Below are 16,515 nucleotides of genomic sequence, written 5' to 3'. Positions count from 1 at the left end.
AAGGGTAGAATAAGCTAGCGCTGAGATTGTGTTGTTTCTGGCGCTGAGGGACTGCCTTGGGGCTTCGGGGTAGGCTCTTCTTCAATATTGGTCATTTTGGTCGGCACCGGAGTGATCTCCATCTCGATATCAGCAAACGTGGTTCCGGGTTTGGGGGGAAATATGACTGGGGGCGTGATCTGGCCGCTCGACGAGCAGAGAATCTCTTGATCAGGATATGAATGCTGGGAGACAGTCCTCTCAAGCGTTTTCCGCGGCTGGATCTCTGTCAACGAAGCCGTACTGGGTTCCTCGGGAATCTTGAGATTCTCCATGCGCTCTTCGAGAATTTCCAGAGACTTCCGAAGGCTGTCTGCCTCTGTTGACCTGTCGTCACCCATGGATATGACGCTTCCACGACTGTTCGTACGCATCATTTCTATCCCCAGTTTGGAGGACGGCCGTGCGGGTTTGCCGATGGGTGACCGCGCCCGCACTTGGACGTCACCCAGTTCCTCGTCTTCATCATCCCCTTCTTCAGCTGCTCCACTGGCATGGTTCATGTTTTTCTCAAGTAGTTCCCGCTTCATTCTGACAGCCTCGGATGACTTTTGCCGCCGTGGAGTTTGAAGACCATAACCGCCAGTGTCGTCGACGCAAGCACTCGGGGGTGCAGACTCGGTATGAACAAGATGAGGGTAGCCTGACTGGATGTAAGGTCTCTGTCCGAGGACTATGTCGTCGGAAATCCCTAAACCAGCCTTTGCCCAGTCATCTGTGGCAGCTCGAGACACAATGACGGGAATGTCATCGCTCTTGAACGATTCCAGATCGCTAAAAAACCCGCCACTGCCAATCGAATCCTCCCGACCCGATCCTCGATATGATGAGTCGGGCATAGTCGGCGCCAAACTTGAAGCCACAGAGCTCGGACTGTCTTGGGTGGGCATGGGTTCGAATCGTGTATTGAGATGTGGGATGGTCAACGGAACTGCCATCCGGAAGTCTTTTGGTGCGGGTTTCCAGGCACAGTATTTGGCGAGCATCTCGGTGAGCTTCTGAGTGGTCGGCGGCTTCTGCATCAGAGTATCAAAGTGGTGGACTTCGGGAAGATCTTTCAGATATCCCGTAATGCAGACAATTGGAGTACTGGTATTGGCGCTCTTTGTATCTCGAATCATGCGAGCAACGTCGACGCCACTGATCAGAGGCAGCTTGAATTCCATGAAAATAACGTCAAATTGAATCTGGCTGATAGCAAGTCGTAGAGCATCAGGGCCGTTGGTCGCGGTAATCGTCCGACAGCGTAATTTCTCAAACAGTCTCTCCATTACCATCCTCGACACCGGATGATCCTCGCAAATCAGGACATCCAAAGGTCGATATGTAGGGCCCTCAAGAAAGTTAATCTGCGATAATCTCCTCGAGCTCTGCCGCCGACGTTGCACCTTGAGTAGTGCCTTTGCTTGTGCAGACTCATTGTCCGAAGATGATGGTGAAACATCTCGGACGAGCAGTTGGCTCTTGCGCTTATGATGACCAGGGACGAAGGGTTCCCGCGGAGGGGCCTGTCCATCACTCTCCTGTGAGCCGACGGTCTGCGACCTGGTGCGCCCGTTGACTGTCGTAGCTCGTGGTGGAGGCATCGCTTTCGCGGGCGAGACAGACGGCATCCGAGCAGATTTGATGGGAGACGACGTGGCCGTTTGTCCATGTTTGATAGCGTCATGAGGGATATCGAAAAAGCTACTTGGAGCAAGAGAGCTGCTTCCTTGGGAAGAGCCAGAAGTCTTTCGTCTATCGTGATGCTGCACGGTGGAGAATTGAACCAAGAGGGGTGAAGAAGGTTGAGAAGGCCTGCTGGGAGACGAGTTGGAGGTAGCCAGGCTTGATGGAGAGCCTGGCCTGTGACCTTTGCTGATGGATAGCGCCCGTTTAACCGGCATCGGCATCATTGGACTGCCTTCAAGGGAAGGTCCAGGAGATCCCAGCGCGGGACTGTTGGTGGCAGACATTGCCTGCGAATGCGCATAGCCTCTAGCTTGAGCTTGCATTGCTTCTTTCCTCATCCTCTCGACTATGTCCTTGTTGGCCTTCTCCAGCACGGGCAGGTTCTTGAAAGTGAAGTTGCCAAAGTCGTCGGCAATTACAGGCTCGCTAAGTCGTCGACTGCGGGAATCGCGTACCACGTGGGGAGGAATGTGAAGAGGCATGAGGCCACGCTTGGCAGGATTTGCCTGTGTTCTCGCTCGGAACAGTGCATCGTGGGGACGGTTAGGATATTCTGAACCATTTGGAGTTGTGCCAGCCGGTGAGATTTGGTCTTCTAGTTCTTCAGGGAAGGATGACAAGGTAGCCCCGCGCGCATCAAAGTACTCGGTGTCTTCTGGATGCTCTGGGTTCGGAATGAATTGAGCCTCGTCTTCCAAGAGTGTATCCCAGTGGATGTCAGCGAACCAGGGATGAGCCTGAATCTCGGCGCCACCACTTGGATACTTCTCGTCCTTATTAGCACCCAGTCTTTCTCTCGGGTCGAGCTGGATGAGTTTGTCAATGAGATCTCGCGCTTCCGGGCTTACTTCGATTTCGTCGTCCTCAGGCCAGGCAATTCTCCGATTTAGAATGTTGTCAAAGACCTTTTCCGGCGTCTCTGCATTGAAAGGGGGAAAGCCATAGAGGAATTCGAACATGATACACCCCAAAGACCACCAGTCACACATTTCATCCTGCACGGTGCCGTTGATGGTTTCGGGAGCAAGATAGTCTGGAGTACCCACAAAACGACGATCACTCTCTTCGGGCTCAAATAATGGAGGAGCTAACATCTGAGAAGGTAATGGAGCGGGAGCTGCTTGAGAGATATTACTCATCGACTGTGACAGAGGGAAGAGATCAGGCGAGGCACTGCCCTGGCTGTACGCCTCTTCTTCGATCTTTCGAGGAAAGATCTGAGGAGGCGAATCCGTGTCTTCGTGCACGCCGAGCTTTTTGAAGAGTTGGTGGAGATCAAAACTGGAGCCGCTGCCACTATCACTGCGATAGCCGGAGTTTCTCAGAGACGTCTCTCGGCTTAAAGAGCTTTCTCGATTCAAGCTGAAGTAGGAAGGCTGATCAAGGCCACCAGTGAAAGCGGGTGTCATAAGGGGTGTCGGTGCTGGTGAATGAGGGCCCTGGTAATCAAAGGAGGTGGATCTGGAGGTCGGATTTGACCCCGAACCATTCTGGGTGAATGGGCCTTGCTTCAAAAGATCGGGCACGGCCTCGTCCGGTTGCTTGAGTGCACGCTTTTGTCGACCGACGAGACCCATGCGAGACAGGCCAAAATCGGTAAGCTTCAGATGACCTTTGGAGTCTATCAGAAGATTATCCGGTTTCAAGTCACGATGAACAATCCCTCGAGAGTGCAGATGTTCGACACCGAGAACGACTTCGGCGATATACTTCTTAGCCCAATCTTCACTCAACCCTCCAAGAATTTTCACGAGTGAAGCGCAGTCGCCTCCGTTCAAGTACTCCATGACCAGGTAGAGGTAATCCTTGCTGGAGAACGTCCAGTACAGTTTAGCAACAAAATCACTCTCCCCCTGCCACATCATGATGGCGCGTTCCGCCTTGACGTTTGTGACTTGATTCTTTGCGATCATGTCCGACTTGCGGAGCACTTTGATGGCAAAGTATTCGCCAGTGATTTTCTTCTTGGCCAGATACACACTTCCAAAGGCACCCCTGCTGATCGGCTTGATAATCTCAAAATCCTTTATCGAAGGTGGCTGTGCACGCTGCTGCAAATGAGAAATAGAGTTCAACCTAGGGGATGCAGGAGTCTTCAGGTCAGACGAATGCATCGATGACTGCCTTCTATGCAGAATCGGAGCATTGCTTGGAGGCACGAATTCGCCGGCCGTCAGCAATGGGGACACAACCGGTGACTGGGCTATCTCTCCACTGGGAATTCTCGACTTGGTCATTCGCAGTGGTGATGGTGGCGGTGGTGGGTACCTCCCCGGAGACTGCTGGCGGTGGGGTGAGGCCGAATTAAGGCCATGTAGATGCATGCTCCGCCGCTTCCTGTCCCGTGATTGCGCGGTTCGACCCTGATCAGATGCAGAGGCGGGAGAATCAGCCCGCCAATTGCCTGACAACATGGAGGGCGGCGGAAGACTGCTGTCGCTGTCGTTGGCATCTTCAATGTACATCGACCGTCTGTTCGAGATTGGTTGTGGTTGAGAGATGAGATTGCTCCGATGAGATTTTGGGGTGGGACATTCAATCGGGCTGCTGGAGCCTGTTGAAACCGCCTGAGATGATGATCGTCTCTTATCGGCTGCCATCGTGATCTGGGGCAAGTCTCTTGGGTTTCTGAGAGCAGAAGCCATTGACCTCAAGCCAACGTAAGATGTGCTCCGACTGGCTTCAGGCTCGAGGTGGTCAATAGGGAGCGGCTGCGACGTCGGCTCCATATCCTCGCCAGGGCTTTCGAGAATGCCTTCTAGTGTGGGCTCTTCTTCAGACTCGCTTTCACTGGAAGATAACGCTTCTCCAGCTGCCGCCCTTTCGGCCTTGATCAAAGCTTCGTTGATACATGCATCCACTTCGGCCATGTACTCTTGTCGGATCCGCTCAGAGTATTCCAAGACATTCTGATATCGGTGCACGGCCTCGACCTTGGCACGAGCCAGTTTTTCAGTATCTGCACTCAAGGCGGCCAAGCCAGGCTCGTTATCCAAGCTGCTTGGGGGCTGCCATTGGATGATTTGGGAAATTCTGGATTCTGACTGTGGGGACTGCGACTTGAAGTCATCTTCCACCAAGCTTTTGCTGTCTTTGATCGAAGGTACATTTATCTCGATGGCCGTGTCGCAGAGGTCCAGAATCAATTCCACAATGCGCACCAGAGGGCGTCGGACGACGAACGAGCGAGCTCGAGCGTGACCTAGGCCGGCCGTGGACGGACTTCGAGATCTCACAGGACTGGCACTGTGAGATCCAGAGGCGGAAGAGACACCAGTCGAAGAGGTTGGCGATGGGCCGATCGGCATACCCTTGTACTCAGGAGCTGAAGCGGGGGAGTTTTCGCCGCCTGAGCCTCGCCCTTGACGAACCTCAAAAGCGTCAAGCACCTTGACAATTGCATGCCGATGTTCCGAGAGGTTTTCCTGTATCATCTGCACATCCATTTCAGCCCTGTGTTCTTGTACGCATAGATCCGAGTGCTTCTCAAACCACCACGGAACAATGGACCGCTCGCAGACGCGACAGAGTATAGGAAGAGGCGGGGGGTGGTTCTCGGGGTCGTTAGCCCCGAACTCTGCAAGCTCGGTGAGGTATTTTGCCAGAATCTCTGCGCCCACACCGAGTGTTTCAACCAGTGCTCGAGGGAGAGCGATTTCGATACGGACGGGTTCCTGAGCGGGCTGTAACATCCACATGGTGTGCGACTCTCCTCCAGACGTCCTGTCGTAGACCATGATCCCCTGGCCTTCCAGTTCGAGGGTTGCGTTTCCACTCGCGTCAGTTTCCACATTGTTCTCACTCGGTTCCTCGCCGTCGTCTGTCTGTAACATAGTCCCCATGTCGGAAGAAGGACCAACCTTGACGGCGAATTTGACGAATTGACTCTTGGAATCATTGGACTTGAGAGCCTCGATAGCAGAATCGAAGACATGCGGATCATCACTGATGAATTCTGAAATCTTGTGACCTCGAACATGCTCGAGATCAGTGCCGACCACATCGGTCCAAGAAGGGCTGACCCAGCGAATATGGCCATCCAAACTGAGATCAAGAATGATGTTCCGGGTTTGTTCGGCCGCCTCTTTCAACTCTTGAGTGCCATCTTGAATGTCCTGGCTGAATGACCTCTCCATCGCATGCCGGCTCATTTCGCTCCCATAACCCGCATCGCTCTTGATGGCCGTAATGATCGGGGGCTCCAAATATTGTTGTTCAAGTCCATCCTGGGCCATTACTCCCGCTGCAGGAGGAACGGTCTTTCAGAGACAAGTCGTTGACGGAGCGGAGAGGGACCGGAGGAACGGGCAGTCCTTTATGACTTTTGACCCACCATGGAGCCCAAAAGTCGCCCGTTATCTTGACATCTCTGGCAGAGTCGTCAATATGGTGCCGGGGCCTTTAGAGGAGGGAGGGGGGTCTGCCGAGGATAGAGAGTTGTAACGAGTGTTCTGTGTGTGTCGAGGGACTGTAGAGGGAGCAGTTGAGATCAGGGAGGGCGGCGATCCACGTGAGGAGAGCGGCCTGCTTTTCTCTCTCTTGGGGTTTGTTGGAGGACAAAGGACCAAGACGACTACATCAGAAGTGCAATAGAGACAAGGAATCGGCCACAAATTGGCAATCGAAGTAACGAACGATGATAATAATTGACAAGGGAGAACTTTGGGCAAGTGATGATTGAAGCTGCGATGTGATGGTATTTTGGAGGAGACGCAGCACCCAAGAGAGAAAGGCTCAGTTGCTGCCGTCGCCGCTGGGCAATTATTTTTCGCAGCCAGTGATTGAAGGGGGTTCGCAGGAGAATAGTGGGACAGTTGGCAAAGGGTAAGGCAGGGCAAGGCACGGGCAGTTCGGTGGTCTGAGGGCCCCGTGAGGATGTTTCTCACTTGAGTTTGTAAGTAAACTGCGTGAAGGCGGGCAGCCCAAGCGCCTACAACCTACCACATCGCTCCCAGTGCGTGCTATTGGCTGCACCTGGGCTGCAGATGCCGGTGATCTCGTTAGGGCGGTTTAGGGGTGGGGCTCGCTTTGAAAGCATCGAGGCACCCAAGAAGTACCCCCCGAAGACAGACCCTACAGCCAAGGCGAGGGCTGACGGGGGCCTGCTGCGTGTCAACTCCAACTCCAACGTCCCCTTCCCTTTTGGCTGCGGCCAGCTAATGCACGCCAGGGCGTTATTCCTGTCGCCGTCTCACCAATAATAACAACTTCACTCGCTCTCGTCGTCGGCACATCGACAAAGATTAACTCAACATCCTTCCTAGTTCTTGCTAGGATCTCGAGTCTCCCTCGTCCAATGTCTGTTTCCGACCTCCAACCCCCCGGGCACCTGGCACAACACTTCCTCTGAATAGCTCACCTCGATGCCGGCCCTATTGCGAACCCGACAAATCTTTCGACCCCTCTCCCCCCTTCGCGAGTCCCTCTATCTGCTCTGACCTCTCATCTCTCTTTTGCTGACAGTCCCTTATTCCTTCCTGTGCATTCTCTCATCAGTCGCTGGTTCGCTCACCTCTCCCCACTTTTTCGATCCCGCCTGTTTGTTGACGGTTTGCTCGGCTACAGCATAGCTGGCTTGTTGCCTTCCTTCCCTCAGCAACGGCACAGACGGGAACTGGAGTGTCGATTGCGTCGACGCGCATGACATCTCCGAGATCATACACCCAAACAAAAATAATGTCAATGTTTCTGAAGTGATGACAACACAATGTGGGAATCCGTCAACCCCTGTCCACCTGTTGGACAGGGCTGGACTGGCTCGCGTGGTCCATCGTAAAGTGTTTGCAAGGCCCGTTCAATCCACTTCGTCATCAGATATACCCAGGAGACCGTGGCCATCCATGGATGACGCCCGTGTGCACCCCAGAAATTTGGCTGCGCTCGACTCTCTTCAGACGCTGATGAAACAAGCAGCGACCAGGTCACCGGTCCAATCAGCCTTCTTGAGCTCGAAGGATGCGTGTCATCTCCCCGGACCTGTGCTGCAGACACCATCGTGCTACCTATCCCTTCTTACGCTCCTACGGTTCAAGTCCTACACATCTTTTTCCCCCCCTCCCAACCTGGTTACGAAGGAAGGACGGTACCTCGTATCACCACCAAGCCACGCTACATAGCCTCGTCGACAATAGTTTGGGAGTACAAGGATGGTGAAAACAAGAACGTCCAGTTCGGTTCACATCCTCTACCACTACACCCTCCTCCTTTTCTTTTTCTAGAGTCGCTCGATCTCCATGTCCAATCCAGAGCTACTGCACACTCTCCACGAAAGCGGGTTTGACTTCGCAAATGAGGTTACAAGTCCCTCAGCTGACCCGTTTCCTCGGTTGGCACGGGTTCAAAAGAGGGCGCCAATCACCTCCCCCTATCTTAGGCTGCACTACTGCATGAGGCCTGCGTTCTTTTTTTTCTGCAACCGCAACCCTCGTGCTCTTCGAGTTTTGCGTTCACGGCGTTCCCTACTCGTAAAAGCGTCCTGCGAAGGATGACTTCCCCCTTGTTCCCGCTCCTGACCCGGGAATAGCAATCCTTCAATGGACAGGCCTAGAAGCATTATGGAAGTAACTCCCACGAGTTTCTCAGAACTTTACCCTGGGAATGATTTCCTGCCGAACTCCAGGTCTGTGTCCATCCGAACCCGGAATGGTTTCAGTTCTGATGTTTTGCACAACACGTGCATCGATTCCGCAACAAGTCCGAGAGGCCCCATTGTGTCGCCTGCTTACATGCCCTCTCAGTGTTTGGCGTCTTGTCTGGAAGTTGAGTTACATATCTCTCAGCAGTGAAAGCTTTTTACCAATACGGTTCGAACCAATGCTTCAAGGCTCTGGAGAAAGGTCTTGCGAAAGGAATCCTGACCCTGGCGATCTCAAGCCACGTACAAACTGTAACAATGGCTGAAGTGACACCGATGCCATCCCTTAGCTTACTTTCCAGCTTTTGGAGAAAGCCCGGTTGGAGAAATGTCTGCTACTACTAGACATTGCGTTCAAAATTCACCTCAACTCTGGGGAGCGGCCTTGCGAGTCGACCAAATCGCAGGACAATGATGGTGGGATGAAAGTGATCTCTCGGCACAAGAGGATCGTACTAATCCCCATATGTAGGGGTACATCAAGAGGGTACTCCCTGACGCCGCGCAAGCTGACCACAGGACGGAATCAGACATCCCATTCGACAGAGACAGGTCGGTGAACGCTGTTTCCATGCAGGGAGACACAGAACTGGCCGTCAAAAGTCCGAAACTATGTCCTCTCTGAATCTAGTCAGCCAAAGTTTCGGTAAATGCCGAGCAGGGAGTTTTGAGAAGCCCACATGAGTACCGGCATGATGCAGCCGAATTATGCGGATATGTGCTCTGGCCCTATCTTACCAAACACGACTTCCCAACAAGGGACTGGTTATTACACAGATGATATGCTCTCAACCACACCCGGGGAATGGGAAATGCGACAGTCGTTTCTGCGAATAACTGGATTGGTCGACGTCTTCGTGCTTTACAGATATTCTTTTCCTCTTAAGGACGGCGCTCTGGACAACAATTGTCCCGCCCAAGATACACCCAATGCACTGTCGGAGCAGGATCTTATGTTACAACCCTCGACTGCCAATCCTGTCTCGGTAAGGTGGTGCAAAGAGAGCTCACCGAACCATTTTGCTCGGTCTTGAGGCTTGCGAGGGTTGGTCAGACTCCTGTTCGAGCGACATTATTCTACGCATTAACCCAGGTCCGACCCTTATCCTCAATGTTATCTCTTACAACGTCTGGAATAAGGCCAACCCAAAGGTTCATGCTTACATGTCCACCCCGGTACTTTGTGCACTATGGCACCCGCTTGTGACCTGCCCACCTATTGTCCTGTGGTCCAAGCTGAATGCATAACCCGAAAGGCAGATGATACTGGCGGATGGTCGCTAGTGGTATCAAAGGGGCTTTTCCAAGATATTCTGTATCGAAAGCGGAAACGGGCGACTCCTTTCCCAGTGTGCGTCCGTCCTGAAGACGTCTGGCGGAAAAGTAACTCCAGAGTCACGATTGGTCTTGACTGCATGTTCGGAAAGTCAGGAGTGATCGCCTGCCAATCATCGAAGAGTGCTCAACAGGAGATCGGAGGTCTGGGCACCCATCCGTTTACGTCTTCGATGGCTCCTATGCAAACCCTGCAGCTTGCTGGGAAAGAGTGACATCAATCATGACGTTCATGCTCGAGTGCAAGGGAGAGATGTCTTACGGGCTGTCGATCCAGCTGACACATGACGCCAGGAAGGTGAGCGGATGCTGAGAGCTTGATCGGACGTGTGGTAAGGAAAAGTTTCCTCATACCGATGAGGTCTTCCCTCTACAAGTAGTAGGTCCAAGGATTGTTCTACTTGGTGCAGAGGAGCAGAGCGGATGATTAACCCCTACTGAGCCGAAACTGTACTTGTACTTCGGCCAAGTTTTGCGATGGTTGATTTTATCCTTCAGTCGTCTTAACTGGCTTTGCAGTTTAGCTTGGGCTTGTACATTGGGGTACTCGTGTCCTGGCATTGGGATGGAGACTAACAGGAGGATCTACCTAACTCCGACGACCTCCTTGGTTGCGACTCCATGCCCCAATCATCACGTAACGGTCTTGCCTCCTCCCATCGTGTGAGAAATCGGAGGGACAAACACGAGACAGGCGTTTCCGTGGGTGTCAGCAGCCTTGGAAGACAGCGACCAGGCCTGTAACGAGTTGCTGCCTGTACATACCTACTGACATGCCCCTTCTCACACCTGCCTGACCCATTTCTGTCCGGCTTACCCAATGGGCTCGAATCTCCCCATATATTGCCTGACCATCCTGGGCGCCGTGGCCTGACCAGTCTTCAGACGCGTCTGATGGGGACGATGTGCGCACCCATGCTCCTTACTTACGCTCCTACATACGACAGCAAGTGTCAGCCAGATCCGCACAGTGCAAGTACACAATGTACTTGTACATACATACCTACTCAGGTCCTTTCTCACTCCTCATTCCAGAATACGACCTGACACAGGCCTGCTTATCCTACCCCTTTGTCACGATGACTTGACAAACACGCCACTGGGGAATCTGGCTGACTGACTATATACGAGTACATACCTAAGTACCTACCTCCTTACTGTGCTTGTACATATGTACAGTACATGGCAAACAATTGAACTCCCGTCGAAGCCACTGCAAGACGGAGAGGGTGGAATAAGGACATCTGAACGTGGATACAGTAATTACACAATACACCGTACGTTCCTCCTATTGATGATCATGATGTTCATGCTGCCGGTTATTATTGGTGTATGTAGACACTGACGTACAGAGAGACAAAACTGGGGATGTATGTTTATTTCTCTTTCAAATCCAGCATAGGTACTGTACATAAACACTGCCCGGGCGGGGTCTAATTGAATATGTGAACAGACGGACACCTCGACCCTTGTTTGTACAAATTCCTATATACCCTTGATACGCACCCCCCGTGTTAAAATCTGAAATAGGTAGAGAGAACCGCAGCCACAATTCGTCGTCAGGTCCTGTAAGGTAGGGTAGAGTAGAGCAAGATAGATAGATAGATATGCTCAGTCAATCGACCCATTTGGACGAGTGAGTATTATGTCCTTGATTTCATTCATGCACGATGCATATCTGGTCCCTCCGTATATACACTGTGTTCCACCATAAACAAAGATAGTAGTGCCGCACTAAAAGAGAGAGATCCTCTAGCGTATATACTTCCTGGGGAGGAGATGCAGAGATTCTCTTTCTGAGAAGAGAGAAAGAACCACCCTGACGCCCGGAGTTTAACCTCCCTATAGGTGCCATTATCTATCTTATGTCTGTCTTAAAAAAAAGCCTGCCCTGTCTCCATTCTCAGTTTTTGGAACTGGCCCTTCACTTCCGTCTGCCCCTCCAAGTGTCCAATCTGTATTCACCGGTGCCGGGTAGTCTGGGTTGAACGAAAGTGGGGTGAAAGTGCGTCGAAAGAGGATTGAGCATGGACGCCATTCTTTTATTTTTGCTCTTGTCTCGTCTCGTCTCATCTTATGTCTACCGTTCTTTCTTCCACTCGCCTTTGTCCCTCAATTGCTGCTCTTCATCTCGCTTGAACCAGTGCACACTCCTCGCAAACCCCTCGTCGAGGCCCACCACCGGCACGTAGCCAGTCCTCTTCATGAGCTTCTCGCACGAGTAATACCTCGAGATGGTGGCGTACTTGACCGTCTGGCGATTGAGCTTGCCCTTTCTGCCCGTGAAGTGGTTGAACAGCTCCGCCGCACCGCCGACAAAAGTGGCGAAGGAAGTCGGGAGGGCCGTAATGCGATTCGGGTCAATCGTCCGGCCGTACCGCGAAAAGAGGTAGCGCGACGAGTCCCAGAAGAATGCGGGCTGGTTGTTCGTGACGTTGAATGCTTCGCCATCGACTTTGTCACTGGCCGGTGCACCCTTCCGCAACCCACCATCGAGGAGGACCTGCGCGGCGGAGAGCAGCCCGAAGCACACGTTGTAGACATAGGTGTTGTCGAACAGATTGGCATTGTCTCCCAGTTGGATATGGAGTTGCCAACTCGGAGCCACTGCTGCCGTCCTGAGAATCGCCCCCGAGAACCCCCCACGGTCACCTTCACCCACGATGCCTGCAGGACGGACTGCGCAGGTCAACATCTTGCCGCCGACACTGTAGTCCGGGTTGGCGTTGGCCTCGAGCACAATCTTCTCCGCGAGGACTTTGGTCTCGGAGTAGTATTCCTTGGGATTTGGACACACGTAGGGGTATCGTTCGTCCGCATTGATCAAGTCAGATTCACCGTCGTGCACCACACTCGCGCTGGAGACGTGCACGAAAGCCCCGACACACCCGCCCCAATCGCCGTGTTTCTTTCCGCCCGCAACCTCCAGTAGTGTCCGTGTCCCGTCAATGTTCACTTTTCTAAGGATGGCCGGAGGGGCTTCCCACGACGGAGAGGCGGTGTTAATGACCACGTTGGGTTTCACTTTCCGGAACACTTCGAGGAGCGAATTCGGGTCGGTAATGTCGGCCGAGTAGTACGTCGCACCGTCGAAGAGGTGTTGAGTACATCTCAAGTCCAGGACATGCACAGATGTGGAGGCCTGATCGACGGGAGGGTAGCGGCTGCGGAGGGATGGGAAGGAAGAGGGGAGGAGGTTGTGGAGGTCGTATTTCTCGGGATTGGGGGTCGGGATGTCAGTGGAGGAGGCTGGTTTCTTCGAAGCACCGTTGTCCCTGGCCCCGTTGGTTGCTTGACGCTGCTGGGGCGATGCTGCAATGCTCTCTGTGTCTGCTTCTTCCGAGGGGAAGTTGAGCAGCTGGTCCACGAGTCGCGAGCCCAAGAAACCGCAGCCTCCAACCACCAAAACAGTGCCGTAGGACCGCGGCGTCATATCAACCTCAAGTACCTTCCTAAGCTCCATTGTTCTAGTAGGGGGGGTAAGCAGTTCAACACGGTCTGGCCTGTACTGAGGGTAGTCGACTCATCTCGATCTCGAACTCAAATTCGAGATCCCTCTGTATGTAGGTGAATTTTTGGGACTGTGGAAGAGATGCGCATGTGTTCCTGGAAAAGTGGGTCGCAGCCCCGGAATCGACGCTCTCCTCGTGGCGTGTAGTTTTACGTAATACGAAATCACATGATATCAACTTCCTGATGGGCGGTATGCCACTGGTTAAACCCTCTCTAAAGTGACAGTGAAGAAAATGAGTTCCATTTCGCCTACATTAGAAAGAGAAAAGCCCTTTTCAGAACACCTCTTCACGTTGTCAATATCATCAGGTCATCACTCAGAGCCCTGCCGTGGTATGGTATCGGTGAACGCGAATATGGTGACTGCTGCTTCACAAACGCTCACCGAGCCCAGATTGCCCCCGTTTGCCATCCTGCTGGTCTTGGTCCTGGTCCTGGTCCTGGTCCTTTTTGAAGATACAGAGTATGCTTGTGAAGCTCCGTCCATCTCCCGACTCCCATGCTTGTGGCAAAAAAAAAAGCCAAAATGACCCATGCTCCGTATTCTTCATAGTGTTTTCCGTTCATTCTTTCATCGACTTTCACATTGTTGTGGCCTCGGCTCGGAATGTGCATTTCACACCTCCATCCCTTCCTCCGTCGTTCGCTGTGCGGATCTCCTGAGCTGCCGGTAGTACCTCTTTTTGTCATTCTCGCTGCCCCAAAGCAACTTGGACGCCTCTGGGTGCACAATCGTCCTCGGGTCATATGGTGGGCTTTCCTCCTCCAGCGCTTCGGCGATGCTCTCGACGTGATTTCGTAATTGTTCTGCTTCCTTGGGGAAATAGCAGACCACACCGTCCTTGGACACCCGATGGTGGTAGATGGGTGTTTCCATCTTGACACGGGGTTGTTCGGCGGGGAACCGAGGACTGACTGATATTCGGATTTTGAAAATTCCACCGTCCAAATGGGTGCTGGGTTTACCGAAGTAGGTCATGATCCAGACATAAGGGTTGTCATTGTCCAGCTCAACCGTTATGTTGTGCAGCTTCTTGCGCTTCAAGTGGTCTGCCAGCTGTTCGAATTGTCGTTGGATCGCTGCGGCCTTGGTCGCCTCTCGCTGCTTCAACGCCAATCCCTCGGTCGCCCAGCCGGCCGTCTCCGTGTGAAGCACCTCTTTGATTCGCACCAGTCTTCTACCCAACTCGCCGTATTTGAATTTGCCGTCCATGGTGTTTCCTCCGCCCTCGAAGGGCATCTTCACAAAGTTGGAGCCATCCTTGTTTTTGGGGGAATATTCTTCGATGGTACACATGTAATGTTCAAAGTACCACAGAAACCGCCGCTTATAGAGATCTCTAAAAGGTGCGAATTTAAGCTTGGTTTGGTCTTCAGGGGGCGGTTCTTGGATCCCATCCACGTCGTCTTCCGACGAAACCCATAGGTTTGAGGTAAACACCGGAACAGCAAGTGAGCCATCTGCCTTGATGCCCAGTGCGTCCTCAAGCTTCCGGATTACTGCTATGCGGAGAGTTTCGTGACGGATCTAGCCCCATTGTCAGTCATAGACCCATCCAGCTTTGAAGACGGAAGTTTATACACGGACCTTGGCACAGTACAGGTCATTCATCCTCTTGTCTTCTGTACTCTTCGCATTCTCGTATCCAGGCTCATTTTCGTAAGGATTGTTGCTCATCAGACTCTGAATCGACCATAATACCGACTCCAGTCCCTGTGCAGAAGACCACTCTTCACCCGGTCTCTCTCCATGCCATGTGCCCAGGATCGACAAGCATACTTTGCCATTAGCGTAGATGTTTGGGTTGAATCTCGTACGACCGCTATTCGTCGTTTTGGCCTCGACTTTGGGTGGTTTGCTAGGATACTCTGATCCAAAATTCACCGCGAAGTCGAAGAAACCGTACGCGTAGGGGCTGCCGTGGGGACCGATGATGAGGGCTCGGACGTGGCGCACGTCTCTTTCCTGACAAGCAACTGCGATGGCTGCAGAGAGGGGTTAGTTGAAGGTAGGAGCTGGAGGATGTGTGCCTGGAGCATGACTTACACAAATCACTGCCTTGTTGAATCTGAGTGATCTCCTGTGCACCGATCGTCAGTGGTGTCCTGTGGTCAATAGAAGCGACCTCTTACCCGGGATATTCTCAAAATGGGTTGATTCGACATGGTGAAAGCGGAGATGGGTTCGAGAGGAGCAGGAGGTGAGTGGTGACACGTCCAAGTTCAGGTTCACGTTCATAAGTAGCACGGAGAAGCGTTATTGCGGGGCAAAGAGTGCTGCAGGTCTGCTCATGTAGATTGTCAAGATGCATTGTTTGACAGCTGGCTCCCTTTACGAAAGAGAGGGGAGGGAGGTGAAGCCTTTCTGGTTTTGCAGTTCAAGGTGAGGCTGTGTGTCACAAGCTGCCCGGAAGCCTGAAGGTGATGTGAATACGGGCTTCCCATTTGACGATCCCAGCTTCGATGGTGCCTGTTGACTGGTACGCAACACGCTAGGCGGCTAGGCCACAGATCTGCCTCGTACACCCGTGGGTGCCATCACAAGAAAGGGAGAATGTAGCTGCGAATTACTTGGGTTAGAGTCCTAGAGGGGCGAGGGGCAGCTGCAACAGGGGAGCCTACCGGTTGCACCAGCCTAATCAGCGTTCCCCGCTGCCTGTAAGGCTGAGAAATGGGGCTTGGGTTATTGCTGCCTAACGACCACCGCAGAGTTCATCGGTGGCCCCGGTACCGCCTGAGGCTCATGTACCAAGAGACCTACCCACCTATGGCGGCACGGGGGCAGGCAGTAGTGCCTGTGGGGAATCAATTAGTGGGAGGGGGAGATGGAGATCGGGACTGGAGCCCACTAACAGCCCACTCGTAGATGGAGACTCGTGTTGCCTTCTACTAGTCCCTATGCACCTATGTATAGCCTCATCACCAGCCGGCACGGTCTGATGTATTCGTACTGCGTCGTCACCAATAGATATTTGAATACCTGAAGCCAAGTAGTAGAATACCCTCCATGATACGGGAAGCTTTATACCCTGAGACACTGATCTTAATCCCAATACGCCCATTTCGCTCCGGGTATCATCCATCTCGTTATCCTAAGTTTTTCGATTCTATCCTCTTTTCCATCTGACGACAAGCCTCATCTAGGCATTCTCGTGCGTTGTTGTGGTGCAGTTGTACATATACATGGTCGCAGCTCGTTCAGAAAGACTTTTTCTCCCTCAGATCCAACCAGGCCGCCCTCTAGTCCCATAATTTCGTTTAGTGTTTCTTCAAAGATCCAGATTTCATGATACAACGCGGTTATGTTCCTTTCATTCAGAATC

At 52.7% G+C, this 16,515-nt stretch overlaps 3 protein-coding genes across 3 annotated transcripts; all 3 read right to left on the bottom strand.

Moving 5' to 3' along the window:
• Nucleotides 1-14: 14 nt before the first annotated feature.
• AYL99_03183 (hypothetical protein) lies at nt 15-5,945 on the bottom strand (the record flags this gene model as incomplete). The annotated part of the gene is made up of 1 exon (XM_018834699.1): nt 15-5,945. One exon carries the CDS (start codon nt 5,943-5,945, stop codon nt 15-17), a length of 5,931 nt encoding a protein of 1,976 aa, XP_018697323.1.
• Nucleotides 5,946-11,759: 5,814 nt separating this feature from the next.
• AYL99_03182 (hypothetical protein) lies at nt 11,760-13,142 on the bottom strand (the record flags this gene model as incomplete). The annotated part of the gene is made up of 1 exon (XM_018834698.1): nt 11,760-13,142. One exon carries the CDS (start codon nt 13,140-13,142, stop codon nt 11,760-11,762), a length of 1,383 nt encoding a protein of 460 aa, XP_018697322.1.
• A 666-nt stretch (nt 13,143-13,808) lies between these two features.
• AYL99_03181 (hypothetical protein) lies at nt 13,809-15,358 on the bottom strand (the record flags this gene model as incomplete). Its single annotated transcript, XM_018834697.1, has 4 exons — nt 13,809-14,720; nt 14,781-15,178; nt 15,240-15,273; nt 15,326-15,358. 4 exons carry the CDS (start codon nt 15,356-15,358, stop codon nt 13,809-13,811), a joined length of 1,377 nt encoding a protein of 458 aa, XP_018697321.1.
• Nucleotides 15,359-16,515: the final 1,157 nt, after the last annotated feature.

This window comes from Fonsecaea erecta (assembly GCF_001651985.1).
Source record: "Fonsecaea erecta strain CBS 125763 chromosome Unknown Scaff2, whole genome shotgun sequence".
Taxonomy (NCBI): domain Eukaryota; kingdom Fungi; phylum Ascomycota; class Eurotiomycetes; order Chaetothyriales; family Herpotrichiellaceae; genus Fonsecaea; species Fonsecaea erecta.
The sequence above is the reverse complement of the archived record's forward strand: the minus strand, read 5'-3'. Positions and strand labels throughout refer to the sequence as shown.